The sequence below is a fragment of the Zophobas morio genome, unplaced genomic scaffold (assembly GCF_036711695.1).
Source record: "Zophobas morio isolate AGI-343-1 ecotype UQ-CSIRO unplaced genomic scaffold, CSIRO_AGI_Zmor_V1 ptg000007l, whole genome shotgun sequence".
NCBI classification, from domain to species: domain Eukaryota; kingdom Metazoa; phylum Arthropoda; class Insecta; order Coleoptera; family Tenebrionidae; genus Zophobas; species Zophobas morio.
In genome coordinates this window covers 2,889,155-2,916,407 of record NW_026972112.1, presented here as the reverse complement: position 1 = coordinate 2,916,407, position 27,253 = coordinate 2,889,155, and the positions used below count along the sequence as shown (strand labels likewise).

At 32.3% G+C, this 27,253-nt stretch overlaps 2 protein-coding genes across 3 annotated transcripts in view; one reads left to right on the top strand and one right to left on the bottom strand.

Annotated features, from left to right (window-relative positions):
• The window catches only part of LOC135124230 (patj homolog), a 35,412-nt gene extending 27,932 nt beyond the window's left edge, over positions 1 to 7,480 (bottom strand). The window contains exon 1 of one of the 2 annotated variants that reach the window (XM_064049146.1): positions 6,977 to 7,480. In XM_064049146.1, coding sequence (XP_063905216.1) covers positions 6,977 to 7,225 — 249 coding nt within the window. In that variant the 5' untranslated portion in view covers positions 7,226 to 7,480. Of the gene's footprint in view, positions 1 to 6,948 lie in introns of both variants that reach the window. The other variant, XM_064049148.1, reaches the window with a different exon arrangement.
• Positions 7,481 to 17,926: 10,446 nt separating this feature from the next.
• LOC135124692 (sodium channel protein Nach-like) lies at positions 17,927 to 26,270 on the top strand. The gene is made up of 10 exons (XM_064049924.1): positions 17,927 to 17,973; positions 18,023 to 18,232; positions 18,281 to 18,443; positions 18,549 to 18,720; positions 24,746 to 24,849; positions 24,896 to 25,045; positions 25,094 to 25,280; positions 25,622 to 25,766; positions 25,822 to 25,919; positions 25,973 to 26,270. The coding sequence occupies exons 1-10, from the start codon at positions 17,927 to 17,929 to the stop codon at positions 26,071 to 26,073; spliced, it is 1,377 nt and encodes a 458-aa protein (XP_063905994.1). The 3' UTR covers positions 26,074 to 26,270.
• The last annotated feature ends 983 nt before the right edge of the window (positions 26,271 to 27,253 follow it).

Sequence of the window (27,253 nt, the reverse complement as noted above, 5' to 3'; positions counted from 1 at the left end):
TAAACCCGCGAGATTCTAAATGAACTAAATGTTTTTGTTTTCATGTTACCTGTCAAATCATTATCAGATTAAATTCACGTCAAGCAAAGTTTATCGATTCTTTGTAATCGAGTCATCGTTAAAACTGAAATGCTGTATTTGACTCAACTGTTGGGACATCGAATTTAGCACACAAGACAAAATTCAGTTTCACGGAAGATCCAATCACAAGTTTCTTAATCAATAAAGTTGCTGACATAAGTTACTTAAGTGACTTTATGGTTTTCAGCAACGTATAAAACGTCCAAGAATGCTTAGCGTTGTTTTGAATTGCGTTCTGTTTTCTCTTCTTTGCTATATTTCGTTTCTCGAACTTTATTTCCTGTAACTAAATTTTACAACATTTCCGTCACAATTCGGAAAGTTTTTATAGCTGCCGTATTGAATTGTTTTTAGTCCAGATGGAGAGGCGGCTTCAGAAAGATTACGCTGTATATGGACTACCCAATTATGACATTTCCAGGCTCCAGCAAAAAAAACATTTGGTAGCACTGAAACCACTGAAAGTAGCTTATTCGTTTTCGAATGAATGACATTTGTGACAAGTAGTCGCCATCAATCATCACAACGAGGCGGCAAATTCACGAAATGTCAGAGCCGCGTTGATGATGATGCTCAAAAGCGTTAAAAAGAATATTCCAATTTTGTGGATAAAATCAGTAACAAGTTAGTGTCTCACAAATGGTTCTCCAAGTTGGCAAGATTTAATCAACTCGTAATTACAACACATAAAATCAAGATCATTATGTTACATTATATGATAAGATCGCCTAATCTACTTACCTACCAAGTTCCCAAGTCTATTAGGCACATAATTGAACAGTTAGGATCTAGTCTCAGAAACAGCATGCATTCTCCTATCGTTGTTAATTATGTAAAACTTGATTTTAATAACATTAGTGACGTCAATGTCATTAAAGTCAATGTAAAATTAAGTCATTTGAATTATCTAAACAAAACTTGTTATCCGTCAAGCTTGTGAATGCGTGATTTAAAGTAAACAAGTGTTATTCTGAGACGTAGTGAATAATACATCGGCTAGGTCAAGCTGTCATTTAGGTTTTTGTGCTAAGTAAGATTTAGGTGACATGTTGTATTTTTCCGATAACGGCCGACCACGTGCCGTATGCTACACACCAAGTTTGTTTCGATTTTAGATTCCAAGTTGTAGTCGGAAAAGAAAAGTTCCATTAATTTTGTCGTGCAATCTGTCACTTTATTCTTTATTGCGAAGCGATAAATTATAAAATGACACTGATGATAACGATTTGTCTTGCTTTGCCCGGTTTAAATGTTTTAGTAATTCGTGGCGGCTAAGATAAATGTGACAATTAGTACTGCCAATATCACCAATTAAAAATTACTGAATAGTTTGCCAAATTTTAATGATGTTACCAACCTAAAGGTAAAAATAGATTTATTCTGTTTGTCAGAAATTTTACCGTAGGTGATCATTCAAATAAGTCGAAAGCCAGAATGGAGATGCTATGAGAAGAACGAGCTAAGTCATCACATCTGTCACTCAGGGTTTAGCCAATATCATTTGTCTTCTGGAAAATGTATTTTCGTATTATTTTTATAGCAAGTAATTCTGACAAAATCTCATTTGATTAAAGTACGAATTATTGTACCGGGTGTCTGGAAAATGGCATCAATAAAACTTTTTTTAGTGTTTTATTTTTTACGAATTTGAAAAAGTCTTGAGTGCCGCAATGTTTTTTTTTAATTCGAGAGAGTTCTGGGTACCCATGGTGTATTATTTGGAGATTTTTTTGATATGTCATTTGCCAAAATCGATCTTCTTTTAACAGGTACTAACCCCACCCACCCGCCCTCTATTTTCTTAGAAGGATCTCATTAACCAAAATCGGTCTTATCTAAGTAAATAAAGGGCGGGTGGGCGTAGCTAGGGCTTGCCAAGATAAGGCTGATATTGTCAAATAAAATACCCTCTAAGAAAATAAAGGGCGGGCGGGTGGGGCTAGAACTTACCAAAATAAGACTGATTTTGGCAGATGGCATACCTTGGAAAAAAATAAAGGGTGGGTGGGTGGGGTCAATACTTTCCAAGATTAGACTGATTTTGTCAAATGATATACCTTCCACCCTTCATTTTCTTCGAGAGTATGTCATTTGCCAATATCAGTTTTATCTTAGCAGGTACTAGCCCCGCCCACCCACCCTCTGTTTTCTTAGAGGATATGTCATTTGCCAAAATCACTCTTATCTTAGCAGGAACTAGCTAACCTTAAAAGTCTGTCTTTAATTGCCTTTTACTTGGCGTTGTGACTTACAGATTAAATTTAGAAAACCTTAACTCTCATAAAATTTTACTGTCGGATTATGAAGGATTTAAAAGGACGGGCTCAATCGTTACTTGTTATAGATTTGAGTGGACCAGAAAAATGGCTAAAGTTTGTTTGACCACAAATTTTAAATATTCTGCCCCTGTTTATTCAATTATATTTAAGCAAGCGCAAAGGATTTTTTAATCCAATTTCTACTAATGTACCTTTTAGAAGATTTAAAATTGATCCATAAATAGGGAAATAGGATAAGACTGATTTTGGCAAATGGGATCCCTCTAAGAAAATAGAAAAATGGAAAAATTGACAGTTCGAAAAACGAGACTTCAAAAAATCCGAGACTCGAAATATAGGAATGTCGAAATATCGAAAGTCAAAAAATCAAACATTCTAAAATCGAAAAATCGGAAAGTCGAAAAATGGATAAAACTGAAAAATCAAGAACTCGAAATTTAAGAAACTAAAAATTCGAATACCGAAAATTCGATAAATGGAAAAGTCGAACGTTCTAAAAATTAAAAATCGAAAAAATCGACAATTCGAGTAGGAACGTAAAATTGAAAACTCGAGAAATCAAAAAATTGAAAATTCAAAGATCGAAAACTCGAAATGTAAAAAAATTAAAACTCTAAAACTCAAAAATGGAAAAACTGAAAAATCGAGAAATTGAAGAGGGAGCAAACTGAAAATTCGAATATCAGAAAACCAAAAATTCGAAAAAAATCGGAAAGTCGAAAAATCGATAACCGAAAAGTAAAAAAATTGAAAATTCCAATATCGGAAAATCGGAAAACCGAAAATTTGAAAACCTAAAAATCGAAAAACAAAACCGAAAATTGGAAATTCCAAATTTGAGAAATGCAAGAAAGGAAATACAGAAAAATCGAAATATCGAAAGTCAATAAAGCGGAACTTCGAAAATTCGGGTTCGAATCGAAGACTGATTTTGGCAAGTGGCATACCTTCGAAGAAAATAAAGGGTGGGTGGGCGGGGCCAATACTTTCCAAGATAAGACCGATCTTGCCAAATGAGATATTTTCTACCCTTCATTCAGGGTATCTCATGAGCCAAAATCAGTCTTATCTTAGCAGCTACTAGCCCCGTCCACCCACCCACCCTTTCTTTTCTTCAAGGGTATGTCATTTGCCAAAATCAGTTTTATCGTAGCAGGTACTAGCCCTGCTCATCCGCCCTCTCTTCCCTTAAAGGGTATGCCATTTCCCAAAATCAGTACTTATCTTGGTAGCTTACCTGCTAGAATAAGACCGATTTTGGCAAATGACATACTCTCTAAAAAAAAGAGAGGGCGGGTGGGTGGGGTTAGTAGTTGCTAAGATAGAACTAATTTTGGCAGATAACATACTTTCTAAGAAAAGAGACGGTGGGTGGGCGGGACTAGTAGCTGGTAAGATAAGACTTATTTTGGCAGATGACATACTTTCTAAGAAAAGAGAGGGTGGGGTGGGCGGGGCTAGTAGCTGGTAAGATAAGACTTATTTTGGCAGATGACATACTTTCTAAGAAAAGAGAGGTGGGTGGGCGGGGCTAGTAGCTGGTAAGATAAGACTTATTTTGGCAGATGACATACTTTCTAAGAAAAGAAAGGGTGGGTGGGTTAGTTCCTGCTAAGGTAAGAATGATTTTTGCAAATGCGATATCCTCTAAGAAAGCAGAGGGTGGGTGGGCGGGGCTAGTGCCTGCTAGGATAAGACTGATTTTGGCAAATGGGATCCCTCTAAGAAATAGAGGGCGTCTGGGCTGGAAGTAATTGACTTATAAGTAATTCATAACTGTAATTCAATTCCTTTTCAAGTAATGCATTACTTTTCAAAAAATGTAATGAGAAATTGTAACGAATTACTTTTTTTGAGTAATTCAGTCACTTTTACAATTACTTTTTGCCCGGTAGGGAGTTAAAATCTAAAACGAGTTTAGCAAAGAATTTGTTAAAAAACCACGTAACCATAGTATACAATATACATAAGCTCTTCATCATTTTAAGGGTGAGCTAAAGCATATTCCAGCATAGGGAAATACATATAAACTTCTGCCCAAGTTTTTGCCAAAAATATACGTCCGATTGTAACAAACTTCACACCATTGAAATGAGCGTAAAAACCCTACCCAGACTGCTTTTCCGTTTTTTAAATTTGGTTGTCAAAAAAAGCTACAACGGGTTAATATTGTGATGAGTATGAGATTATCTGGTTTTCCCTATTTATGGATCAATTTTAAATATATATCAATTTTTTAATTTCTCGAGTTTTCAATTTTACGTTCCTACTCGAATTGTCAATTGTTTTTTTCGATTTTTAATTTTTAGAACGTTCTACTTTTCCATTTAACGAATTTTCGGTATTCGAATTTTTAGTTTCTTAAATTTCGAGTTCTTGATTTTTCAGTTTTATCCATTTTTGGTCTTTCCGATTTTTCGATTTTAGAATGTTTGATTTTTTGACTTTCGATATTTCGACATTCCTATATTTCGAGTCTCGGATTTTTTGAAGTCTCGATTTTCAAATTTTCAATTTTTCCATTTTTCTATTTTCTTAGAGGGATCCCATTTGCCAAAATCAGTCTTATCCTAGCAGGCACTAGCCTCGCCCACCCACCCTGTTTTCTTAGAAAGTATGTCATCTGCCAAAATTAGTTTTATCTTAGCAACTACTAGCCCTACCCACCCACCCTCTCCTTTTTTAGAGAGTATGTCATTTGCCAAAATCGGTCTTATTCTAGCAGGTAAGCTACCATTAAGCCTGCTACGGTAAAACTGATTTTGACAGATGACATACCCTTGAAGAAAAGAAAGGGTGGGTGGGCGGGGCTAGGTGCTCCCAAAATAAGACTGATATTGGCCAATAAGTTCCCTTTATGGGAAGAGAGGGTGGGTGGGTGGGGCTAATACCTGCTAAGATAAAACTAATTTTGGCAGATGATATACCTTTTAAGAAAAGAGAGGGTGGGTGGGCGGGGCTAGTTGTTGCCAAGATAAGACTGATTTTGGCAAATGAGATACCCTTTAAGAGAAGAGAGGGCGGGTGGGTGGGGCTACTACCTGCTAAGATAAAACTGATTTTATACTTAGAGGATATGTCATTTGCCAAAATCAGCATTATCTTAGCAGGTAGTAGCCCCGCCCACCCACCCTCTCTTTTCTTAGAAGTTATGCCATCTGCCAAAATTAGTTTTATCTTAGTAGCTACTAGCCCCACACACCCACTTAATTTTTTTTAGAAAAATGTCTTTTCCGCCAGCATTTACACGTCAATAACAAAAATCATATAAAGTAGATCCAACGCAATACAATTGTAAAGGCCGCCCCTCTTCTCCGAGCCAATGAAATGGTTTATCAAGGTGGAGCTTCTGCGAGTGGGAGGAGCATCAGCAATATTGTCTTTTAAACATGATTTCTGGCAAGATACTTTGTTTAACAATTGAACAATTTTCTCACCAATGGTTTAATGGATTTGCTTAAGATTCTTGTAACATAATAATGTTATCATTAATTACCAGTGTTAAGAGTAGTCACCAGAATGAAGAGTGGGTGGGTGGGCGGGCTATTGTTTACTTATAAAACACTCATTAAAGAAAAGTTAAACTTAGCCCCACCCACCCACCCTTCCGTTCTCTTTTTTTTTTCGTCTGAAATAAGAAATAAAGTTTTTATACAAGAAATTTTAGATTAGCGCTTTTTACGTTTTCCACGTCCTAGATTTTATTAGTTTCCATTCTCATTCTACAGAAGAATATAATTAATAAATTACATTTTTTTCGTAATCTACATCATAAAGATTGTTTTTATTATTTTTTTGGGACTCCCGAAACCCCCGTACGTAACGCACTGAAGATCCGCCATTTTCCAGACACCCGGTATAACTAGTACATACAATCTTCCCCCCTAACTTCGCAAGTGGACTAGTCCGCACCCTTTTAAGTCTACTGAGCAATTAAAAATATACAACCAAAGTAAAATTGCTTTCATTGTGTGCTATTATGTTGACATATTCATATACAATACTTGTTATTTAAAAAATGTATATTGAAATTGCTTTTGAATACGTAATATGTATTTACTGGTCAAGTATTTTCAAATATTTTATTCATTTTTGAGTGATAGATATCACTAATTTGAATTTATATTAAGTGTAGGCATTCCACATAAATAAATTGTACCTGTCATTGGTGTCTTTTACACTGTTGGGCAATAAATAAATCATAATGATAATAATAATAATACACTTGATCATTACATAGATGTGATCAATGAAGAAAAAAATCGTCTAGTAGGTCCTGAAATTTATTTTTAAAATAATAATGTTGGCAGAAAATGTCACTAACAAGTGTTTTTCGAAAAAACTTGACTGTAGACAATTCTGACAATTGACTTTTTATAGTTTGCGGCACTGACAAGTGCAAACAGTCAAAACTGTCACTGCCTAGTGACAACTGCCAATCATGACAGTTTTGACGCTATAAAACTACCACTATCACTACCCACGTGTGAACCATGCAATACCCGTGCGTGAGTGCGTGTGCATGCCCGGGCCCCCCTACAGCTACAACCTACACGAACACAGTGCACAATGTTAAGTGATGTCTTACATATTCGTGTATTAAAAATGTTAACCACCTGTGCCCCAGCCTGCCTCAGTACGGTGGCAACTTGATCAGCAGCGAGCCCCCTGAGGTTGACGTCCCCGATCTGCAGGATGTGGTCGCCGCTCTGGAGCCTGCTATCCTTGTCCGCTATCCCTCCGGGCAGGATGCTCTTTATGACGACCCCGGTGCTGCGCCCTCCCACGATCCCGAACCCCAAGCCCGAGCCATCGTTCACCAAATCGATTATCTCAACTTGCGACCATTCCGTGCTCAACACCATGATGCCTTCGCTGCTGCATCTCTTCAGAAAGACGGCTTTGAACTTGGCGCTGCGCGAATGACGGAGAGTGAGGTTATGTTCGGGAGGGGCGGCTGCGGAGGCGCGACGCTGACGCGCTGATAACGCCGATCACGGTGCTGCGGGAATCGCGGACGTGAGACATGCTGGAGACTCCACCGGACTTTGTTGTGGTTAGACAGAGGCGGCCATGGCGCGACTGACAGCTGAGGAGTGTCAACTGAGGAGCGTTCAGCGGATGCCGGCACTGGCATGGCGCGAAAGGCCAGCGCGGGAGTTGCCAAAATGTGGGGCTGTGGACAATCAAAAAAGAAAAACGCGCTTTTTGCACAAACTTGAAAATAAAAATGGTTTGTTTCCGAAAGGCAGCTACTTTTTGCCTTAATACTGAGTTTTTGTGAATCGATATACCAAAACTATCAGAATAATTCCATCTGTTTTTTTTTTAGTTCTTTTTTCGTGAAGAAAAAGAAAACGATGATGATGATGACGATGATCCAAGTTAGCATTTCATTTACGGTTAGATTAAGCAAATTTTAAGATTTATAAACATGCCAATGTCCAATAAATTGGAAAATTTTAAGTATACGGTCAAATTACCATTAACATCTAAAAAATAGATGACCTATTTTTTTCGTTTCAGTAATGACTAAAATATACATATAAACAAACGTCAATCAAATCAGTTTCAGAATACTGAAAGATATGCCGAAACGACAGATGATTGTATTCACTTTGGACAATTTTCAAGTATTGATTTGTGTTATATCTGATGGCATGTTATTTCGTGTAACTACACAAACTAAATGACCTGTGGCGCGCTCCATTTACTGATAAATGATAATTTAAAGACGTCAGTAACACGCGACTTTTAACTACATAACATTACTGTCGTAATTGTATGTTGACTGATGTAGTGTATAAGGTTACATCGTTATCGCTCTGGATTAATGAAGTATCAGTTCCACTAAAACTAGTTCCTTAACTTTATACCAGATGTCACTGTAGAACATCTACATAATAAAGAAAAGAGATGGATTTGTCTCAATCCACAGCTGAAAAAATGTCTGCACTGATGTTTGTTCTTTGTCTAACACATAGGTTTGATCGTCTGTTGCTACTCACGATACACCCAATTCTTCGTTTCTGTCATTATACCTACGAGTGACTTAACGGCTTACAACCAGAGCAACTAATATAAATGAGTGCGGCAGACTCCGAATGTGTAGTAATTAGAGAAGTGGTATTTAATAAATGTGATAGGATTGGGAGCAGTAACTTTTGCAATCTTAATGTATCACTCATGGAAATACGTCGTTTATTTTTTCCTTGTTATCCAGTCTCCTTGATTGAAAAAATTGCCCATGAAATTTTTTGTGAAAAACCACTTATTATCAGTAAGGTGTTGTTTGTTCTTTATGAAAAAACTGGTTTCTGGTTGAAACGTCAAATTCTATTTTAATAAATTTAAAAGATACGCAAAAAAATCGAATTCATCACATTGCTTGTAATGTAAGCTTTCGAATGAAATGACGTCATCAGTTCTTTGGAGGGAATTTCATTCGCATAGTAATTAATTTTTGAAACATCCTATATAGTACTTCTATCGACAATAACTAGAGGGAAAATATTATGAGAGGAATCACAATTTATCATTTAATAGATTTATTATTATTATGGTTATAAACAACAAAAAGAGGTAGTTAAAATGATGAAGAGCTTCTGTATATTATGGTTATTTGGTTTCTTAACAAATTCTGTGGTAAACTTGTTTTAGATTTTAACTCTCTACTGAGCAAAATGTAATTGTATAAGTTGTATAAAAAATAATTCGTTACAATTTCTCATTACATTTTTTGAAAAGTAATGCATTACTTTCACTACTTGAAAAGGAATTGAATTACAGTAAACCTTCCCACCACTGGTACTAACCCAGCCCAGACGCCCTCTATTTTCTTAGAGGGATCCTATTTGCCAAAATCAGTCTTATCCTAGCAGGCACTAGCCCCGCCCACCCACCCTCTGGTTTCTTAGAGGATATCGCATTTGCCAAAATCATTCTTACCTTAGCCTAACCCCACCCACCCTTTCTTTTCTTAAAAAATATGTTATTTGCCAAAATAAGTCTTATCTTACCAGCTACTAGCCCCGTCCACCCACCCTCTCTTTTCTTAGAAAGTATGTCATCTGCCACAATTAGTTTTATCTTAGCAACTACTAGCCCCACCCACCCACCCTCTCTTTTTTTAGAAAGTATGTCATTTGCCAAAATCGGTCTTATTCTAGCAGGTAAGCTATCAAGATACATACTAATTTTGGGAAATGGCACACCCTTTAAGGGAAGAGAGGGCGGATGAACAGGGCTAGTACCTGCTACGATAAAACTTATTTTGGCAAATGACATACCCTTGAAGAAAAGAAAGGGTGGGTGGGTGGACGGGGCTAGCAGCTGCTAAGATAAGACTGATTTTGGCTCATGAGATACCCTCTAAGAAAATGAAGGGGAGAAAATATCTCATTTGGCAAGATTAGCCTTATCTTGGAAAGTATTGACCCCGCCCACCCACCCTTTATTTTCTTCGAAGGTATGCCACTTGCCAAAATCAGTCTTCGATTCGAACCCGAATTTTCGAAGTTCCGCTTTATTGACTTTCCATATTTCGATTTTTCTGTATTTCGTTGCTTGCATTTCTCAAATTTGGAATTTCCAATTTTCGGTTTTGTTTTTCGATTTTTAGGTTTTCAAATTTTCGGTATCCGATTTTCCGATATTGGAATTTTCAATTTTTCGACTTTCCGATTTAGAATTTTCGATTTTCTGATATTCGAATTTTCAGTTTGCTGCCTCTTCAATTTCTCGATTTTTCAGTTTTTCCATTTTTGAGTTTTTAGAGTTTCAATTTTTTTACATTTCGAGTTTTCGATGTTTGAATTTTCACTTTTTTTATTTCTCGAGTTTTCAATTTTACGTTCCTACTCGAATTGTCAATTGTTTTTTTCGATTTTTAATTTTTAGAACGTTCGACTTTTCCATTTATCGAATTTTCGGTATTCAAATTTTTAGTTTCTTAAATTTCGAGTTCTTGATTTTTCAGTTTTATCCATTTTTCGACTTTCCGATTTTTCGATTTTAGAATGTTTGATTTTTTGACTTTCGATATTTCGACATTCCTATATTTCGAGTCTCGGATTTTTTGAAGTCTCGATTTTCGAATTTTCAATTTTTCCATTTTTCTATTTTCTTAGAGGGATCCCATTTGCCAATATCAGTCTTATCCTAGCAGGCACTAGCCCCGCCCACCCACCCTCTGTTTTCTTAGAAAGTATGTCTTTTGCCAAAATAAGTCTTATCTTACCAGCTACTAACCCCGCCCACCCACCCTCTCTTTTCTTAGAAAGTATGTCATCTGCCAAAATAAGTCTTATCTTACCAGCTACTAGATTTATTATTATTATGGTTATAAATAACAAAAAGAAGATGTGAAATAACGTTTTTTTTTGGTGTGTTGTTCTCAAAGTATTTTCACTCTGAAAAGCTCAAAAGTTTGTTTTGAGATTACGTCGTCAGTTTTTGGAAATAAAGTCGCGATCTTTTCTATAGAACCACTCCCTACTGTAAATTTTCAAAATTTGTTTGGTGTAAGTGACCTTGACGGGTTTCTGGGGGAAAACATATGTGTCAAAAATTTGACAGGTTAGATGGCCCCATTGTCAATGTAGATATTTTATTTTAATAAATAGATGAACAGAACATACAGTCTGCACGGGATACAGTGCGGCATAGCTGAGGGCAACCGAAACATTCGTGTTGTACTAGTTTCGATTGCCATGTCAACTATCGCTACCAACTGCGTTCGGCGTAAAGTACTAGATGACAGGGCTACCAACTTGACTTTTTATCGAGTGGTTCCGTAGAAATGACCGCTACTGTACACAATTTCTTTTAGCCATAAAAATTCAAAGTCGCCATTAAAGTCAAAGATGTAGAGCACCTTATATATTTATAACTGGTGAGAAAACACACGATATTCGATCTTACAGCATCATCTCCTTGTATCTTGTTTATAACCAATCATGAATTAATCGACATATTTTTTTCCTGTGAGGTAATTCACAATTTTTTCAATGCTATCTTGATTAATGTTGTCTATAAGAATTTTGTTGTAGCTGGAGGGTTAAAATCAAAGTACACTTCCATTTTTTCCGAAATAATTCAAGATATTTCTGCTGCCAACTTGACGGATAAAATTTACGCTGTTGATATATTCAAACCAGCAAAATTGTGGCTCGTGTATTTTTAACTTGAGAATCAATTTACAACCACCCTAAACGGGTTCGCCCGTGTAAACCGCCACTAGCCAGTGCTACCAATCTAATGAATCTTTCAACGGCTTGCTCGAACCCACTTTCCTTCCATCTCACGCCCGATATATGCCAATATAAATCAACAGGTCGTGTGAACTTCAACGCCCTAATCCAGCAAAACCATCACGCGAAATATTAGCATTGCAGATTCGGCATTTTGAGGACCGCTGGTTTCCTCAGCCGACTTCTCCGAATACGCAGGACAACACGTACGTACACCTCAAATCACGCGTTCACGGCCAGAATCGATACAAGGGACTATTTAAATAAAACATGTGATTTCATCGGAATTGCCACTCATGAATAAAATCGAATGTTCGCGCTGACACACGAATTGAGGCGGAAAAAGAAATGCAAAAACAGCAAGGCGGGGGGAGGATAATTTAATATTTTAAGGGAGGTGAGCTTTCGCGGGAGGAAAAGTGATTTATCGACGGGTCCTTACATAATTTTCGGACGAAAATAGATAATGGGACGATCATGCTGAATAATCGTTTTGATAGTTTCGGATGTCAGACGGATTTGGGGACATGACGTTTATTCAATAGAGTGAGGAGTTATGGGCAGAGGGCCGGGCGGATCCATCATAAAGTATTGTGAGGCGGGTTAATGGGGAATGACAGGCTATCAGGTTGGCAGTAATGGGAGACTAAATATGTGGGGAAATTGTGGGCAGTTGCGTGTCAACACAAAAGTAGCAGCTGAGTGCTGGTGGGGGTGATAATGAGGCTTTCCCGGCGCATCCACCAATATGCGATATCTGGTCATTAATTATCTACATGAGTGAATAAAATCAAGGCAGACAACAGGTTTTTTTTTTTTATAATGCCTAGAATTTCTGAGCTGAGGTCACTAATCCGACTACCTTGAACTTTTCAGGTAAAAAACTTACTAAAATTTAACAACTAATCCCCTACAAAAAGTGATTACGTCAAATATGTTATAAAATGTGTCGTGTTTAAACACGGCTTTTAGTTTTTGTAGGATTTAAAACAAAATGTTCTAACACGTGCGTGGAACATAGTATTTTTTTCACGTTTATTTTAAAATTAAATTTTAAATAACACCTGCGACTTCAGATGCTGAATGCGCTATTTCTTCGTGTCACGTTGGTGCTGATCACGTGTAGCATCAATGTGTTAATTAATGTTTTGTAAGAAATTTATTTTCTTTTATGTAATGTCTAATGTATATTGTGTTGAAACTCACGTGCCAGTCCACCAGCGTTGACCTCGATATTTCTTTCCGAATTTTCTCAAAAATTATTAGAAATATTTAGTACCTAAACACAGGAAAGCACAGAATACAAAATCTAAATACATATTTAAACAGACTGGAATTATACTAGAATTAAGTTCGGAGATATCATTAGCATTGTTACTATTTTTTTAAATCAGTGTTGTACAGCACGCATGTTTTGGTTTTTGTTGAATAATAAAAAGCCTGTTCTGACGAAATGGAAGCACAAAAATTAACATTTTATTTGGCTATGCAAAAATAGTAGACCCTCTTTTATATTCTGGGAAAAAAATATTGACACGTATTTTGTGAATGAATTAGGTACCCCAACACGTATAATTTTTCCAAAGACAGCACTAAATACAGGTTACACACTTTTGTAAAAATGAACTGAAATTTTGTAATTCATTTAAATCAGCTTCGCTTGAGTTATGAAGTCTGACATTTTTAATAATTATAATCCAGTCCATTGGGCGACTGACTACTTTTTGTTTTTCAGAGGTTTCATGACCCTGAGAGTACAAGTACGAGTTTTGAGATTTTTAAGACTTTTGATTTTTAAATTTGTCGATTTTTCATCCAGTTTTTCAATTTCCCTATTTTCAATTTTTTTGATTACTCAATTTCTCGATTTTTCAAATTTTCGATTTCTCGATTTTTTATTTTTTGATTTCTCAATTTTGGGATATTCAGTTTTAGGAATTTCCAATTTTTTGATTCTTCAGTTTCCCAATTTTTTAATTTTCCGATTTTTCTATCATTTCAATTTTAGCTTTTCGATTCTTCAATTTTTCCATTTTTTAATTTTTCGATTTTTCTATAATTTCAATTTTTGCATTTATAAATTTTTGAACACATTTTAATTTCTATATTTTTCGACTTCTCGACTTCAATTTTTCGATTTTTATAGGTTTTTGATTTTTCAATTTTTTGGTTTTTAAATTTTTCCATGTTTCAATCTTTCGATTTCTCGCTTTTTCAATTTTTCAAGTTTTAATTTTTCGATTTTTGGACTACTCGGCTTCAATTTTTTGATTTTTCAATTTATCGAAAAGTTTCGATGTTTTGATTTTTCGATTTCTCGATCTTCCAATTTTTCTATATCTCAGTTTTTCGATGTTTCAGTTTTGGGATTTTTTTTCAATTTTTCTTCGATTATTCAATTTTTCAGTTTTGGAATTTCTCAAATTTTCGATTCTTCAATTTTCTGATTTCTTAAATTTTAGATTTTTTGATTTCTTGATTATTTCTAGTTTTTTAATTTTTCAGATTCCCGAATTTTCAATTTTTCGTCTTTTAAATTTTTACATTTTTCCGTTTTTCAATTTCTCGGTTTTCAAGTTTTTCAAATTTCCAAATTTTAATTTTTCGATTTATTTGATTCTGCGCTGTTTAAACTTCTTGGCTTCAATTTTTTGATTTTTCAATTTTGCAGTTTTTGGTTGCCCAATTTTTCGAGATTTATCGATTTTTTTATTGCTCTATCTACCAGTTTTTCGATATTTCAATTTTGGTTTTTCTTCGATTTTTCAATATTTCTTCGTTTATTTAATTTTTCAGTTTTGGGATTTTTTAATTTTTTGATTTCTTAAATTTTCTTAAGATTTCTTGATTTCTGGTTTTTTAATTTTTCAGATTTTCGGTTTTTCAATTTGTCGCATGTAAAATTTTTCCATTTTTCAATTTTTCGATTTTTTAAATTAAAATTTTTCTAATTTTCAAATTTTAATTTTCCTATTTTTTGATTCTGCGCTATTTCAACTAGTCAATTTTTCAATTTTTGGTTGCTCAATTTTTCGAGATTTTTCGATTTTTTGATTGATATATTCCAGTTTTTCTCCATTTTTTTTCGGTTTTTCAATATTTCTTCGTTTATTCAATTTTTCAGTCTTGGAATTTTTTACTTTTTTGATTTCTTAAATTTTAGATTTTGCGATTTCTTGATTTCTTGTTTTTTGATTTCCCAAATGTCGATTTTTCATTTAAATTTTACATTTTTCGATTTCTCGCTTTTCCATTTTTTTTTTTTAATTTAAATTTTGCAAATTTTCATTGTTCGATTTTGGGCTATTTTGACTTCTCGATTTTTCAATTTTTCGACTTCCCGACCTCAATTTTTTGATTTTTCAATTTTTCTGGTTTTCGATTTTTCAATTTTTCCAGGTTTTTCAATTTCTCGATGTTTCAATTTTTCTATATCTCAGTTTTTCGATATTTCAATTTTGGATTTTTTTTTGATTTTTTGCAATTATTCAATTTTTCAGTTTTGGGATTTTTCAATTTTTTGAATTCTTAAATTTTAGATTTTTGGATTTCTTCATTTCTGGTTTTTGATTTTTCAGATTTTCGGTTTTTAAATTTTACAGTTTTCGATTTTTCGGTTTATAAATTTTTCAATTTTTAGACTTCTCGTCTTCAATTTTTTGATTTTTCAATTTTTTGATGTTCCCATTTTAGGATTTTTGTTTTTCGATTTTTCAATTTTTCTTCGATTATTCAATTTTTCAGTTTTCGGATTTTTCAGTATGTCGAGTCTTTAATTTTTGATTTTTTAAATTTTAGACTGCGATTTCCTGATTTCTGGTTGTTTGAATTTTCTGATTTTAAATTTTTCAATCTTTCGTTTTTTAAATTTTAAATTTTTCGATTTCTCAATTTTTCAATTTTTTTTAATTTACATTTTTCAATTTTTCAAATTTTAATTTTTTGATTTTTCGATTTTGGGCTATTTTGATTTCTCGATTTTTCAATTTTTCAATCTATCGTTTTTTAAATTTTAAAATTTTTTGCTTTCAATTTTTCGGTTTTTAAATTTCTCGTTTTTTCAATTTTTTAATTGCTTGCTTTTTCGATTTTTTTTTAAATTTCAATTTTTCAGATTTTAATTGTCGATTTTTTGACTTTCGGCTATTTCGATTTCTCTATTTTTCGATTTATTTACTTTAATTTTTTGATTTTTTAATTTTTCAGGTTTTTGATTTTTCAATTTTTCGATTTCTCGATCTTCAAATTTTTCTATATTCGATATTTGTCTCGATTTTTCAATTTTTCGTCAATTATTATTATTATTATTTGGCATTTTTCAATTTTTTTATCCTTCAATTTTTTCTTGTTTTTTGATTTTTCAGATTTTCAGTTTTTCAATCTTTAGATTTTTAAATTTTTCAATTTTTCAATATTTTGATATCTCGTTGTAAAATTTTTTTTTAAACATATTTTTCGATTTTTCGATTTTGGACTATTTCGATTTCTCCATTTCTCAATTTTTCGACTTCTCGACTTCAAATTTTCAGGTTTTTGATTTTTCAATTTTTCAAAATTTTTCGATTTTTCGAATTCTCGATCTTCCAATATTTCTATATCTCAATTTTTCAATATTTCAGTTTTGGATTTTTTCTGCTTTCCGATTTTTCAATTTTGCTTCGGTTATTAAATTTTTCAGCTTTCGGATTTTTCAATTTTTCGATTCTTCAATTTTTTCATTTTTCAATTTCTTGATTTCTGTTTTTCGATTTTTCAGGTTTTCGAAATTTTTCAGTTTTTCAATATTGCGATTTCCTTTTTTCGATTTTTTTAAATTTAGATTTTTGCAATTTTACAAAGTTTAATTTTTTTATTTTTCGATTTTGGGCTATTTCGATTACTCGATTTATCAATTTTTCGACTTTTCTACTTCAATTTTTTGATTTTTAAAATTTTCAGATTTTTGATTTTTTAATTTTTTGAGATTTTTCGATTTCTCGATCTTCCAATTTTTCTATATCTCAGTTTTTCAATGGTTTAGTTTTGGAGTTTTCCGTTTTTCGATTTTTCAATTTTTATTGGATTATTCAATTTTTCAGTTTTGGGATTTTTCAATTTTTCGATTCTTCAATTTTTTGATTTCCCAAATTTTAGATTTTGCGATTTCTTGATTTCTGGTTTTTAGATTTTTCAGATTTTCAATTTTTCAATCGTTCCTTCTTTAAATTTTACATTTTACGATTTCTCAATTTTTCAATTTTAAGATTTTTCGATTTTTCATTTTTTTTTAAATTTAATTTTTTCAATTTTTCAAATTTGAATTTTTCCATTTTGGGCTACTTCAATTTCTTAATTTTTCGATTTCTCGATATTTTGATGCTTTGATTTCTCGATGTTTCAATTTTCCAATTGCTCGACGTTTCAATTTTTCCGTGTCTCGGTTTTTCAGTGTTCAAAATTTTTCGATTTCTCGACTTCTGGACCTTCGATTTCTGGATTTCTGAATCTTTGATGTTTCAAATTTTCAATATTCCCATGTTTCGGTTTCTGGGTTGTTCGATTTTTCTACTTTTCGGCTTTTCGATTTTTCAAAATTTCAATTTTGGAAATTTCGAATTTTTGATTTTGGGACTTTCGATATTTTCCCTATATTTCGATTGTTTGATTTTTCGGTTTTTCGATTTTTATATTCTCCATTTTCGGGTTTCCTGTTTCTCAAATTTTCGTTTTTTTCGATATTCGAATTTCCAGTTTGATTCAATTTTTCAAATTTTCCATTCTTTTTTTAATTTCTCGAGTTCTCGATTTTTCTATTATTCAGTTTTCGATTTTTTGACTTTCCAGAAGATTGTTCTTAGTGTAGCGAAAAATCGAATACAAATATTAATTATATCTAAACTGAAGATTAATGGGAATCGGAAAAACAAAAATTGAAAACGAAATATTTAGAATTAAATCCACACTCTATTCCACAAATTAAGAGATCACGAGATCATTAAACGACCACCATTATAAATTTAAACGACCACCATTATAAATTGAAAACTACAAAAATAAACCCAAGAGAAAAATCGGAACGGAAACATAAATCATAAACCTTCTCTGGAAAAAAACCCAAAACCCGACTATAACTCCTCGTACATACATTTCCACGATCCACCTTGCGCCCTCTGACCCATTTCCTCCAAAACCGCCCCTCCGCAATCCGCGCCCATTTACTTACCCTTGATAATAACAACAAGAATGAATATTTTACACGTACACCCTCATTACAATTTCAATACTCCGGTCGAATCCGCCGCAAACCCACCGTTTCACCCTTAACTTAACGCAAACATGTTTAAATTAAAGAATAACAACCCTGCGAGCCATTTTCGTAACAGGTAAGTGCTCTGGAATGAGCACGATTTAATTATTTAGTCCTCTTTTCAGGCTTCTGGGACCCGGCTTGGTCTACCTCGGCCTGACGTCTTTCACCGCGTTTTTGCTCGTCAGCGTGTGGAACCGGTTCGTCGACAACCCGACAGTGACGTCACTGGAGAGCTCGGTCTTCCCGGTCACCAGAGTGCCCTATCCCGGAGTTTCCTTCTGCAACCTGAACAAAATCAGCAAGAAGAGGGCTGCGAGTTTGGCGGATTACATGTAAATTGAAGCGGAGAGGTGGGAGGGATTTTAGGGGGTTTGTTGTAGAGTGGAGAAGACGGGGGAGAAGCGGGAGAAGGTCATGGGGTATATTAGGTTTTTGGGGTTCTTGTATGATGCGGATTATAACGTGGGGAGTAAGAGGCACATTGAGGAGTTTCAGGGGATTTTGGATGGGTTGAAGCTGAAGATCAAGGATTTGATGAGGAGTGTAAGTTGGGGGGTTGGTAGGACTGTAAATTGTCATTTGTCTTATTCGTATACTGATTACTGAGTCGACTTGTAATTACTAATGTTTGAGAAATGTCTACTTTAGTTGATGACGCCTTGTGAGGAATTTCTTCAGATTTGTCTATGGGGAGGTGTTGAAGTTAATTGTTCGAAGATTTTCCACATGAGGCTGACGTTTGAAGGTTATTGTTGTACTTTCAACTACATCAAGAATGCGAGCGATTTGTGGGAGGAGCATCGACATCCCGCCAAATTAGGTGAGCGACGTTTTATTTAACAACCATTTTTTTGAGGTTATGGAAAGTTAAATTGAGCAGATTGTAAAATTGTATTACTATACAAATATGTATAGTGTAATTTTATCAGTGATGGCAACTTGACGGCATTTACTTTAATAAGCTCACGTTGTTTCATTGAAATTTTACGGGAACTTATGTTATTCCTCGACTGAGGATTTTAAAGGCTTAAATTAAACCACTTGCGGGGTTTGTGCATAATTAATTGTCATGCTTGGGATTAGTGAAACGTGAGCTATGACAATAAGCGGGCTGTGTAGTTGGATTAATTTAGGGAAATCTGGGGGAAAATGTGAGGTATTGTTGCTGTAGTAACCACTCGGAAAAATTAAAGGTTAAAGGTGTAATGAGATCAATTAAGTTAATTTTGTTTTACACACAAGGGGTTATTTTCACTCGCAAAATTTAACTGGATTATCGAGTATGCGTGTATTTTTAAAAGATAAATTATTTTGTTTAAAAGATTTTTTTTACTTTTTGAGCCTAAGCTGGCTAGTTTTATATTTCCTGGACGTTCATGACTCGTAGAGTACGACTACGCGTTTCTGTCTGTCTGTCTGTCTGTCTGTTTGCTGTCTGTCCGAATTTATTAATCTTATCATTTTTCGAAACATCTGCATTTATTCATTTTTTTGATATCACAATTTTCCCCTTTTCAACTTATAAATGTTTACAATTTTTCAATTTCTCGATTTCCAATTTGTTCAATTTTTGGTTTCCTTCATTTTTCAATTTTTTTATTTTTATTTTTTCTCGCATTCAATTTTTCAAATTTTCAATCTCTGATTTTCAATTCCCCGATATTTCAATTTTTAAGTTTTTCAATTTTGCAATTTTTGGATTTTTCAATTAACCGACTTTCCGATTTTTTTTATTTTCGAATTTTCGATTTTATAACACCTCGTTTTTTCGATTTTGTACTCTTTCGATTTTTAAGTTTCTTAATTTTTAATTTTTCGACTTTTCAATTTTTCTTTTGGTCAATTTTTGAAGTTCTTATTTTTTATTTTTCATTATCCTTATTTTTTTTATTTTCATTTTATTTTATATAACAATTATATCTTTTTTAATTTTCCTTATTATTTCAATGTTTCATTCGATTTTATAAGTTTTCGTGTTCAATTTTTTAAATTTCCAATCTTTGATTTTTCAATTCGTGGATTTTCCCATTTTTAAGTTTTTCAGTTTAGCGATTTTTGGATTTCTCAATTATCCGACTTTCCGTTTTTTTTATTTTCAAAATTTCGCTTTACATCTCGTTTTTTCGATTTTGAACTTTTTCAGTTTTTAATTTTTCATTTCCTCAATTTTTAAGTTTTTGATTTTTATTTTTCATTTTCGCTATTTTTTAATTTTCATTTTATTTTATATCACAATTATTCGTTTTTTATTTCCTTTATTTTTTCAATGTTTCTTTCGGTTTTATAAGTTTTGTGCTAAATTTTTCAAATTTTTAATCTTTGATTTTTCAATTCCCCGATTTTCCAATTTTTAGGTTTTTCAATTTTGCAATTTTCGAGTTTCTCAATTATCCGACTTTCCGATTTTTTTCATTTTTGAAATTTCGATTTTATATCGCGTTTTTTCGATTTTGTACTTTTCAATTTTTCATTTCCACAATTTTTCAAGTTTTTGATTTTTATTTTTATTATATCTGTTTTTAATTTGCGTTTTTTTTTAATATCACAATGATTCGTTTTTTTTTATTTTCTTTATGTTTCTTTCGATTTTATAAGTTTTCGTGTTCAATTTTTCAAATTTTCAATGCTCGATTTTTCAATTCCTCGATTTTCCAATTTTTAAGTTTTTCAGTTTTTAATTTTACGACTTTTCAATTTTTCGTTTATCTTCAAATCAAGTATTTGATTTTTATGTTCCATTTTCCCGCTTTTTTAATTTTCATTTCCTTTCATATCACAATTTTTCGTTTTTTCATTTCCTTTATTTTTTCAATGTTTCCTTCGAATTTACAATTTTTCATTTATTCAATTTTTCAAATTTTCTATGTTTGGTTTTTCGAGTCCTCGATTTCCCGATTTTTGCCTTTCCCAATTTTTTGATTTTCCGATTTCTTTAATTTTCAATATTTCGATTTTACAATACATATTTCATTTTTTGATTTTTAAGTTTCCGAATTTTTAATTTTTCAATTTTTCAATAATTCGCTCCTTCAATTTTTCAAGTTTTCGATTTCCAGTTTTTCGATTTTTCAAAGTTTTCATTTTACTTTTTCGTTTTTTCAGTTATAACTACAATTTTGCAACTTGAAGAATTGAAGAATTGAAAAATCGAAAAACTAAAATATCAGGAAAAAACGAAAAATTGCAAAACTGAAAAAACGAAAAATTGCAAAATCGAAAAATTGCAAATAGAAGAACTGAGGAAAACAAAAACTGAACATTGAAAAACTAAAAATCGAAACAAAAATTAATGAATCGAAAAATTGGATAGAAGAAAAAATTAATCGAATCGAAAATTTTGAAAACGCAAAAATTTTAAAATCTAAAAATTAATTAAAATTGTGAATTTGAAAAACTTTAACATTGGAAGACCAAAAAATTCAAAAATTATATATCGAGAAACTCAAAATAAACAAATCAAAAATTTAAAAATCGAAAAATTGAAAAATCAAATAAATGAAAATTTAAATAAATGAAAATGTTCTAAAATCGAATAACTGAAAAATTGAATAATTATAAAATCGTAAATTTAGAAAAAAAGTGAAAAAAATTTAAATTATAATTATTATTACTTATTTTTCACATGAAAACTAGAAATATTGCAAATCGAAAATTGAAGAAACGAAAAATTGAAAAGTCGGGAAACAGAAAAATCTAAAATTGGAATAACGAAAAATTAAAAAATCTAAAGGTTGAAATACCGAAAAATGGAAAAAATAAAGAAAATAAAAAACCGAAACAAAAAATTGCAAATTTAAGAATTGAATAAAAAAAAATTGAAAAAACGGAAAATTGATCAATTGAAAAAAGAAAAATTACAAATTGAAAGATTAAAAATTGAAAAATTAATAATTGAAAAATTAAAAACTGAAAAATTAAAAGTTGAAAAATTAAAAAGTGAAACACTAAAAATTGAAAAATTAAAAGTCGAAAAATTGAGAACTGAAAAATTGAAAATCGGAAAATTGAAGAAATTGAATTTGAAAAAACAACAAATTATTTTTCGTCCTTTTCGTCCTTTTTCGCCCTTTTCGTTATTTTTCATCCTTCTCCTTTTTGTCCTTTTTCGTTCATATTATCCTTTTTTGTCCTTTTCGTCCTTCTTCGTCCTCTTTCGTTCTTTTTCGTCCTTTGCGTCCTTTTTCGTCCTTTGCGTCCTTTTCATCCTTTTTCGTCCTCTTCGTCCTTTTTCTTTCTTTTTTGTCCTTTTCGTCCTTTTTAGTTCTTTTTCGTCCTTTTCGTTCTTTTTAGCCCTTTTCGTCCTTTTTAAATAATAAATTCGGAACATTTACAAATTGAAAATTTGGAGAAATGTAAAATGAAAGAATAAAAAAATTGGAAAATTGTAAATTCAAAAATTAAAAATTGGAAATTAAAAATTTAAAGTTAAAAATTGGTAAATTAAAAATTGAAAAATTAAGAATTGGAAAATTAAAAATTCAAAAATTAAAAACTGAAAAATTTAAGAAATGAAAAATTAAAAATTGGAGACTGTGAAATTATAAATCGAAAAATTGCAAAGTTTAAAAATTGCAATATCCAAAAGTTGAAAAATCCAAAAACAGAACAATTTTACAAATCATAAAATTGAAGAAACAAAAAAAAAAGAAAAATTGAAAAATTCCAAACCGAAAAATAGAGAAAACAACAAATTATAAATTCGGAGCATGGAAAAATCGAAAAATTGTAAAAATAAGGAAAACAAAAAACCGAAACAAAAAATTGCAAATCGAAAATTTGAAGAATCTAAAAACTGAAAAATAAAAAATTTTAAACTAGAAATTCTATATCGAAAAATTGCAAAATCTAAAAATTGGAAAATTCAAAAGTTGGTAATTTAAAAACCCGAAAAATTTATCCTTGAAAACTCGAGAAATGTAAATCGAAAAACTGAAGAAACAAAAAATAATAATAATTGAAGAATTGGTAAGTCAGCAATATTTCTTTTGTAACTTCTAGAATTTAAATTACAACTAAAACTTACAAATTGAAAAAATAAAAATTCAAAAATCAAAAATTGAAAAAGTGAAAAAATTTCAAAAATTATAATTACATGTTTTTAAAATGAAAACTAGAAAAATTGCAAATCGAAAATTGAAGAATTGAAAAACTGAAATTGGATTATCGAAAAATTAAAAAATCAATATAGAAAAAAGAAGAATTATAAACTCAAAACATTGAAAAACCGAAAGATTGAAAAAATAAAGAAAATAAAAAATCGAAACAAAAAATTGCAAATTTAAGAATTGAAAAAAAATTGAAAAAACAGAAAATTGATTAATTGAAAAAAGGAAAATTACAAATTAAAGATTAAAAATTAAAAAACTAAAAATTGAAAAATTAAGAACTGAAAAATTAAAAGTTGAAAAATTAAAAATTGAAAAATTAAAAGTGGAAAAATTGAGAATTGAAAAATTGAAAATCGGAAAATTGAGGAAATTGAAATTGAAAAAACAACAAATTATTTTTTGTTCTTTTTCGTCCTTTTTCGTCCTTTTCGTCCTTTTCGTTCTTTTTCGTCCTTCTCGTCCTTTTCGCCCTTTTCGTCCTTTTCGTCCTTTTTCGTCTATATTATCCTTTTTCGTTCTTATTATCCTTTTTCGTCCTTTTTCGTCCTTTTCGTCTTTTTTCGTCCTTTTCGTCCTTCTTCGTTCTTTTCGTCCTTTTTCGTCCTCTTCGTCCTTTTTCGTACTTTTCGTCCTTTTCGTCCTTTTTCGTCCTTATTATCCCTTTTCGTCCTTCTCGTTCTTTTGCATCCTTTTCGTTCTTTTTGTCCTTTTTCGTCCTTTCGTTTTTTTTCGTCCTTCTCGTCCTTTTCGTCCTTCTCTTCCTTTTCGTCCTGTTTCGTCCTTTTCGTCCTTTTTCGTCCTTTTTTTTCGTTTTTGTCCTTTTCGTCCTTTTTCGTTCTTTTTAAATAATAAATTCGGAACATTTAAAAATCGAAAAACTAAAGAAAATAAAAAAACGGAACGAAACAGTGCAAATCGAAAATTTGGAGAAATGTAAAATTAAACAATAAAAAAATTGGAAAATTGTAAATTCAAAAATTAAAAATTGAAAATTAAAATTTGGAAAATTAAAAATTGGAAGATTAAAAATTCGAAAATTAAAAATTGAAAAATTTAAGAAATGAAAAATTAAAAGTTGAAAAATTAATAAATGAAAAATTAAAAATTGGAGACTCGTGAAATTATAAATCGAAAAATTGCAAAATTTAAAAATTGCAATATCCAAAAGTTGGAAAATCCAAAAAACGGAACAATCTTACAAATCATAAAATTGAAGAAACAAAAAAAGAAGAAAAATTGAAAAATTGCAAACCGAAAAATAGAGAAAACAACAAATTATAAATTCGGAACATGGAAAAATCGAAAAATTGTAAAAATAAGGAAAACAAAAAACCGAAACAAAAAATTGCAAATCGAAAATTTGAAGACTCTAAAAACTGAAAAATAAAAAATTGAAAACTAGAGAAATTCTATATCGAAAAAGTGCAAAATCTAAAAATTGGAAAATTCAAAAGTTGGGGATTTAAAAACCCGAAAACTGCAGAAACAAAAAAAAATAATTGAAGAATTATCATTTTGACAGGTGAAAACGGTGGTGAAGACCTCGTTCCTAAATTTTCATAAACTTTAAAAACACGCGATGCACACCCCACAAGAGTCTTAGTACGACAGACGATGTACATAGTAACTAGGGCGGAGCTTTGGCGCCTAATCAAAAAGCGACTTTCTTAAGCGGGCGGAGCTCCAGCCGCACTAATCCTATCCTCGCCCAACTACAACTACATCTCGCCTTTTCAGCCCCCGCCCACGGCACCCCCGGCATGAAAAACGGCCTCTCCGTCACCATCAACAACGACCCCGACGACTACTTCTACACCACTCTCTCATCCTCCGGAGTTAACGTTAGTCCCCACCCCCTCATTAACACCCACTTTACTCCGCCCCTAGGTGCACGTCTTCATCCCCACCGACTACCCGGACAAGTCCAGCGGCAACTTGATGGAAAGCCTAGCCGACATCGGGTCAGAAAACTTCATCGAAGTTATTCCCACCACCGTACGAGCGATGAAGGAGGTGATGAACTACAACGTCGTCAAAGTAAATCAACCCTTAAACCGCAACCCCCAACTAAGTTGCCTGTTGTAGAGAAACTGCCTGTTCGAAGTCGAGCAGATCACGCAGTTCGGGGTGTACTCTCAAAGCGACTGTTTTGTGGACTGTAGGGTTAGGAGTATGATGACGCTTTGTGAGTGCATCCCTTTTACCATCCCTTTTACTGATGACTCGACTGTTTGCACTCTGCTGGATCTGCCATGCTTGAGCAAATATCAAAGTAGGTGTGAGGGCGGCGGAGGAGGAAAGGTGATGTAATCATCCGTCTGGAAGTGACAGCTGTCATTTCGGATTAAAATTAATCTGTTGGATTAGGAGTATAATTTGTACGCAGTTCTAACACAAAAAGGGAAAAAATTGACGATTAAAAAAGTATTTCGTGGAGGGTATATAATTTGTATTTAATTGTTTGAGAACTGCTGGAGTGTAAGTTTCCGTTTGTTTGTCTGTCAACGACTGTCTGTCTAAATAAAATGAGGTTATATCAAAATTTTAGAAAGTAAATTTGTGATACATATGAGTTGTACAAATCGCAATAAAATATTAAGTAGATAATTTTAGGAAAATGGACAGCTTTGGTCCCCGATCATGTAGACGGGTACACTTTCAAAGAACAGGAAGATGGTCTCTTCTGCACCGAAACGTGTTATCCTTCTTGCGAGGCCACGCTCTACGAAATTACCACTTCATCTGTCAGACTCTTCGAGTAAAATACCACACATTTGAGGTTATGCTACTTTATGCTGGCACTACTGTTTTAGTTCCGCGGGGAATTACACGTCGATTCATATTTTCTACGGAAACAGATTCCACAGTTTGTATCAGCAAGACGTAGTGCACTATTGGTTTGACATACTAAGTTCGTACTTATATCACAAACCGATTTTTGTTGCTGAGTGATTTGTGTTTCAGGCAGTGTTGGTGGTATCTTTGGCATTGTTATGGGTTTGAGTATTTTGTCGATTGTGGAGGGAGTGATTTATATGATAAAGTTGGTAGTTGCGAAATGGTGACCTTAGTATTGATTTCTGTTAAATTTTAATTGTATGGTGTCAGGGGGATGTGGGAATGTTGGCACCAGGGTGAAAACCTGTAAAATAATTTGTTTACTGGTGATGGTGGATTGATAATGAAACCATTTTCGCTTTCATACAAAAAATAGATTTTTATACGAATGGTGTCATGACATTGACACATAAGTAAATGATTTAATGACGATAAATATGTGTGAAGCAATTCGCAGTTTGTTTCTATTAAAAATAAAACTTTACATTTTGCAATCTTCTTTCATTGCGTTGTTTTTTGTGTGTTTGTATCGTAAGTGTCCACACTTGTGAAATTATGATTAGTACTTTGCACACTGTAAGTCGTCTGGAAAGTACTGAAATTTAAAGTTAAAAAAAATGATGTTGGCAACAATGACGCATCATTATTTTAAAAATAAATTTCAGCGCCTACTATAGTAGTTAGAACTTGCATCCTACCTTCAAAAATTTTCCTTGTGTAAATGTGACTGTTGCAAGATGTCATCGATCATTTTAACGTTTTTTTCCTTTCTCCGAAACTACTGGACTGATTGTTGTCAAATTTAGTGTATATACTAGGACTTTCATGTAGATGGTAAAATGCCAATAAAAATTGTGTAATCATCCCCACCAACAATTTGATGACGTCATCTCCAAAATTTACAGCAGTAAATTAGCTTTTATTTTTATAAAATAAGATATTCCTGCACTTGTGGTCTATGAATCCGTCTTGAGTTTTCACTCTAGACATCCAGGTTTTTGGATTTTTTAAATATACCTTTAAAAACAAGATAGCATCCTAAAAAGTTGTGTTTTGAAGGGGTCCTCCTAGTAGTTTCTTTCGATTTTATAATTTTTCGTTTATTCAATTTTTAAAATTTTTAAATTTTGCAATTTTTGGTTTTTCGATTTTCCGATTTCTTTAATTTTCAATATTTCGTTTTCCCAATTTAGTTTTTTCGATTTTGCATTTTTTCGATTTTTAACTTTCTCATTTCTTGATATTTCAATTTTTCATTTCTTTAATTTTTCAAGTTCTTGATTTCCAGTTTTTGGATTTTTCAGTTTTGATTTTATACTTCTTCGTTTTTTCATTTTTGATTTTGCAATTCTACAATTTGGTAATTTTTCCGTTTTTTGATTCGAAAAATTAAAAATCGAGAAACTT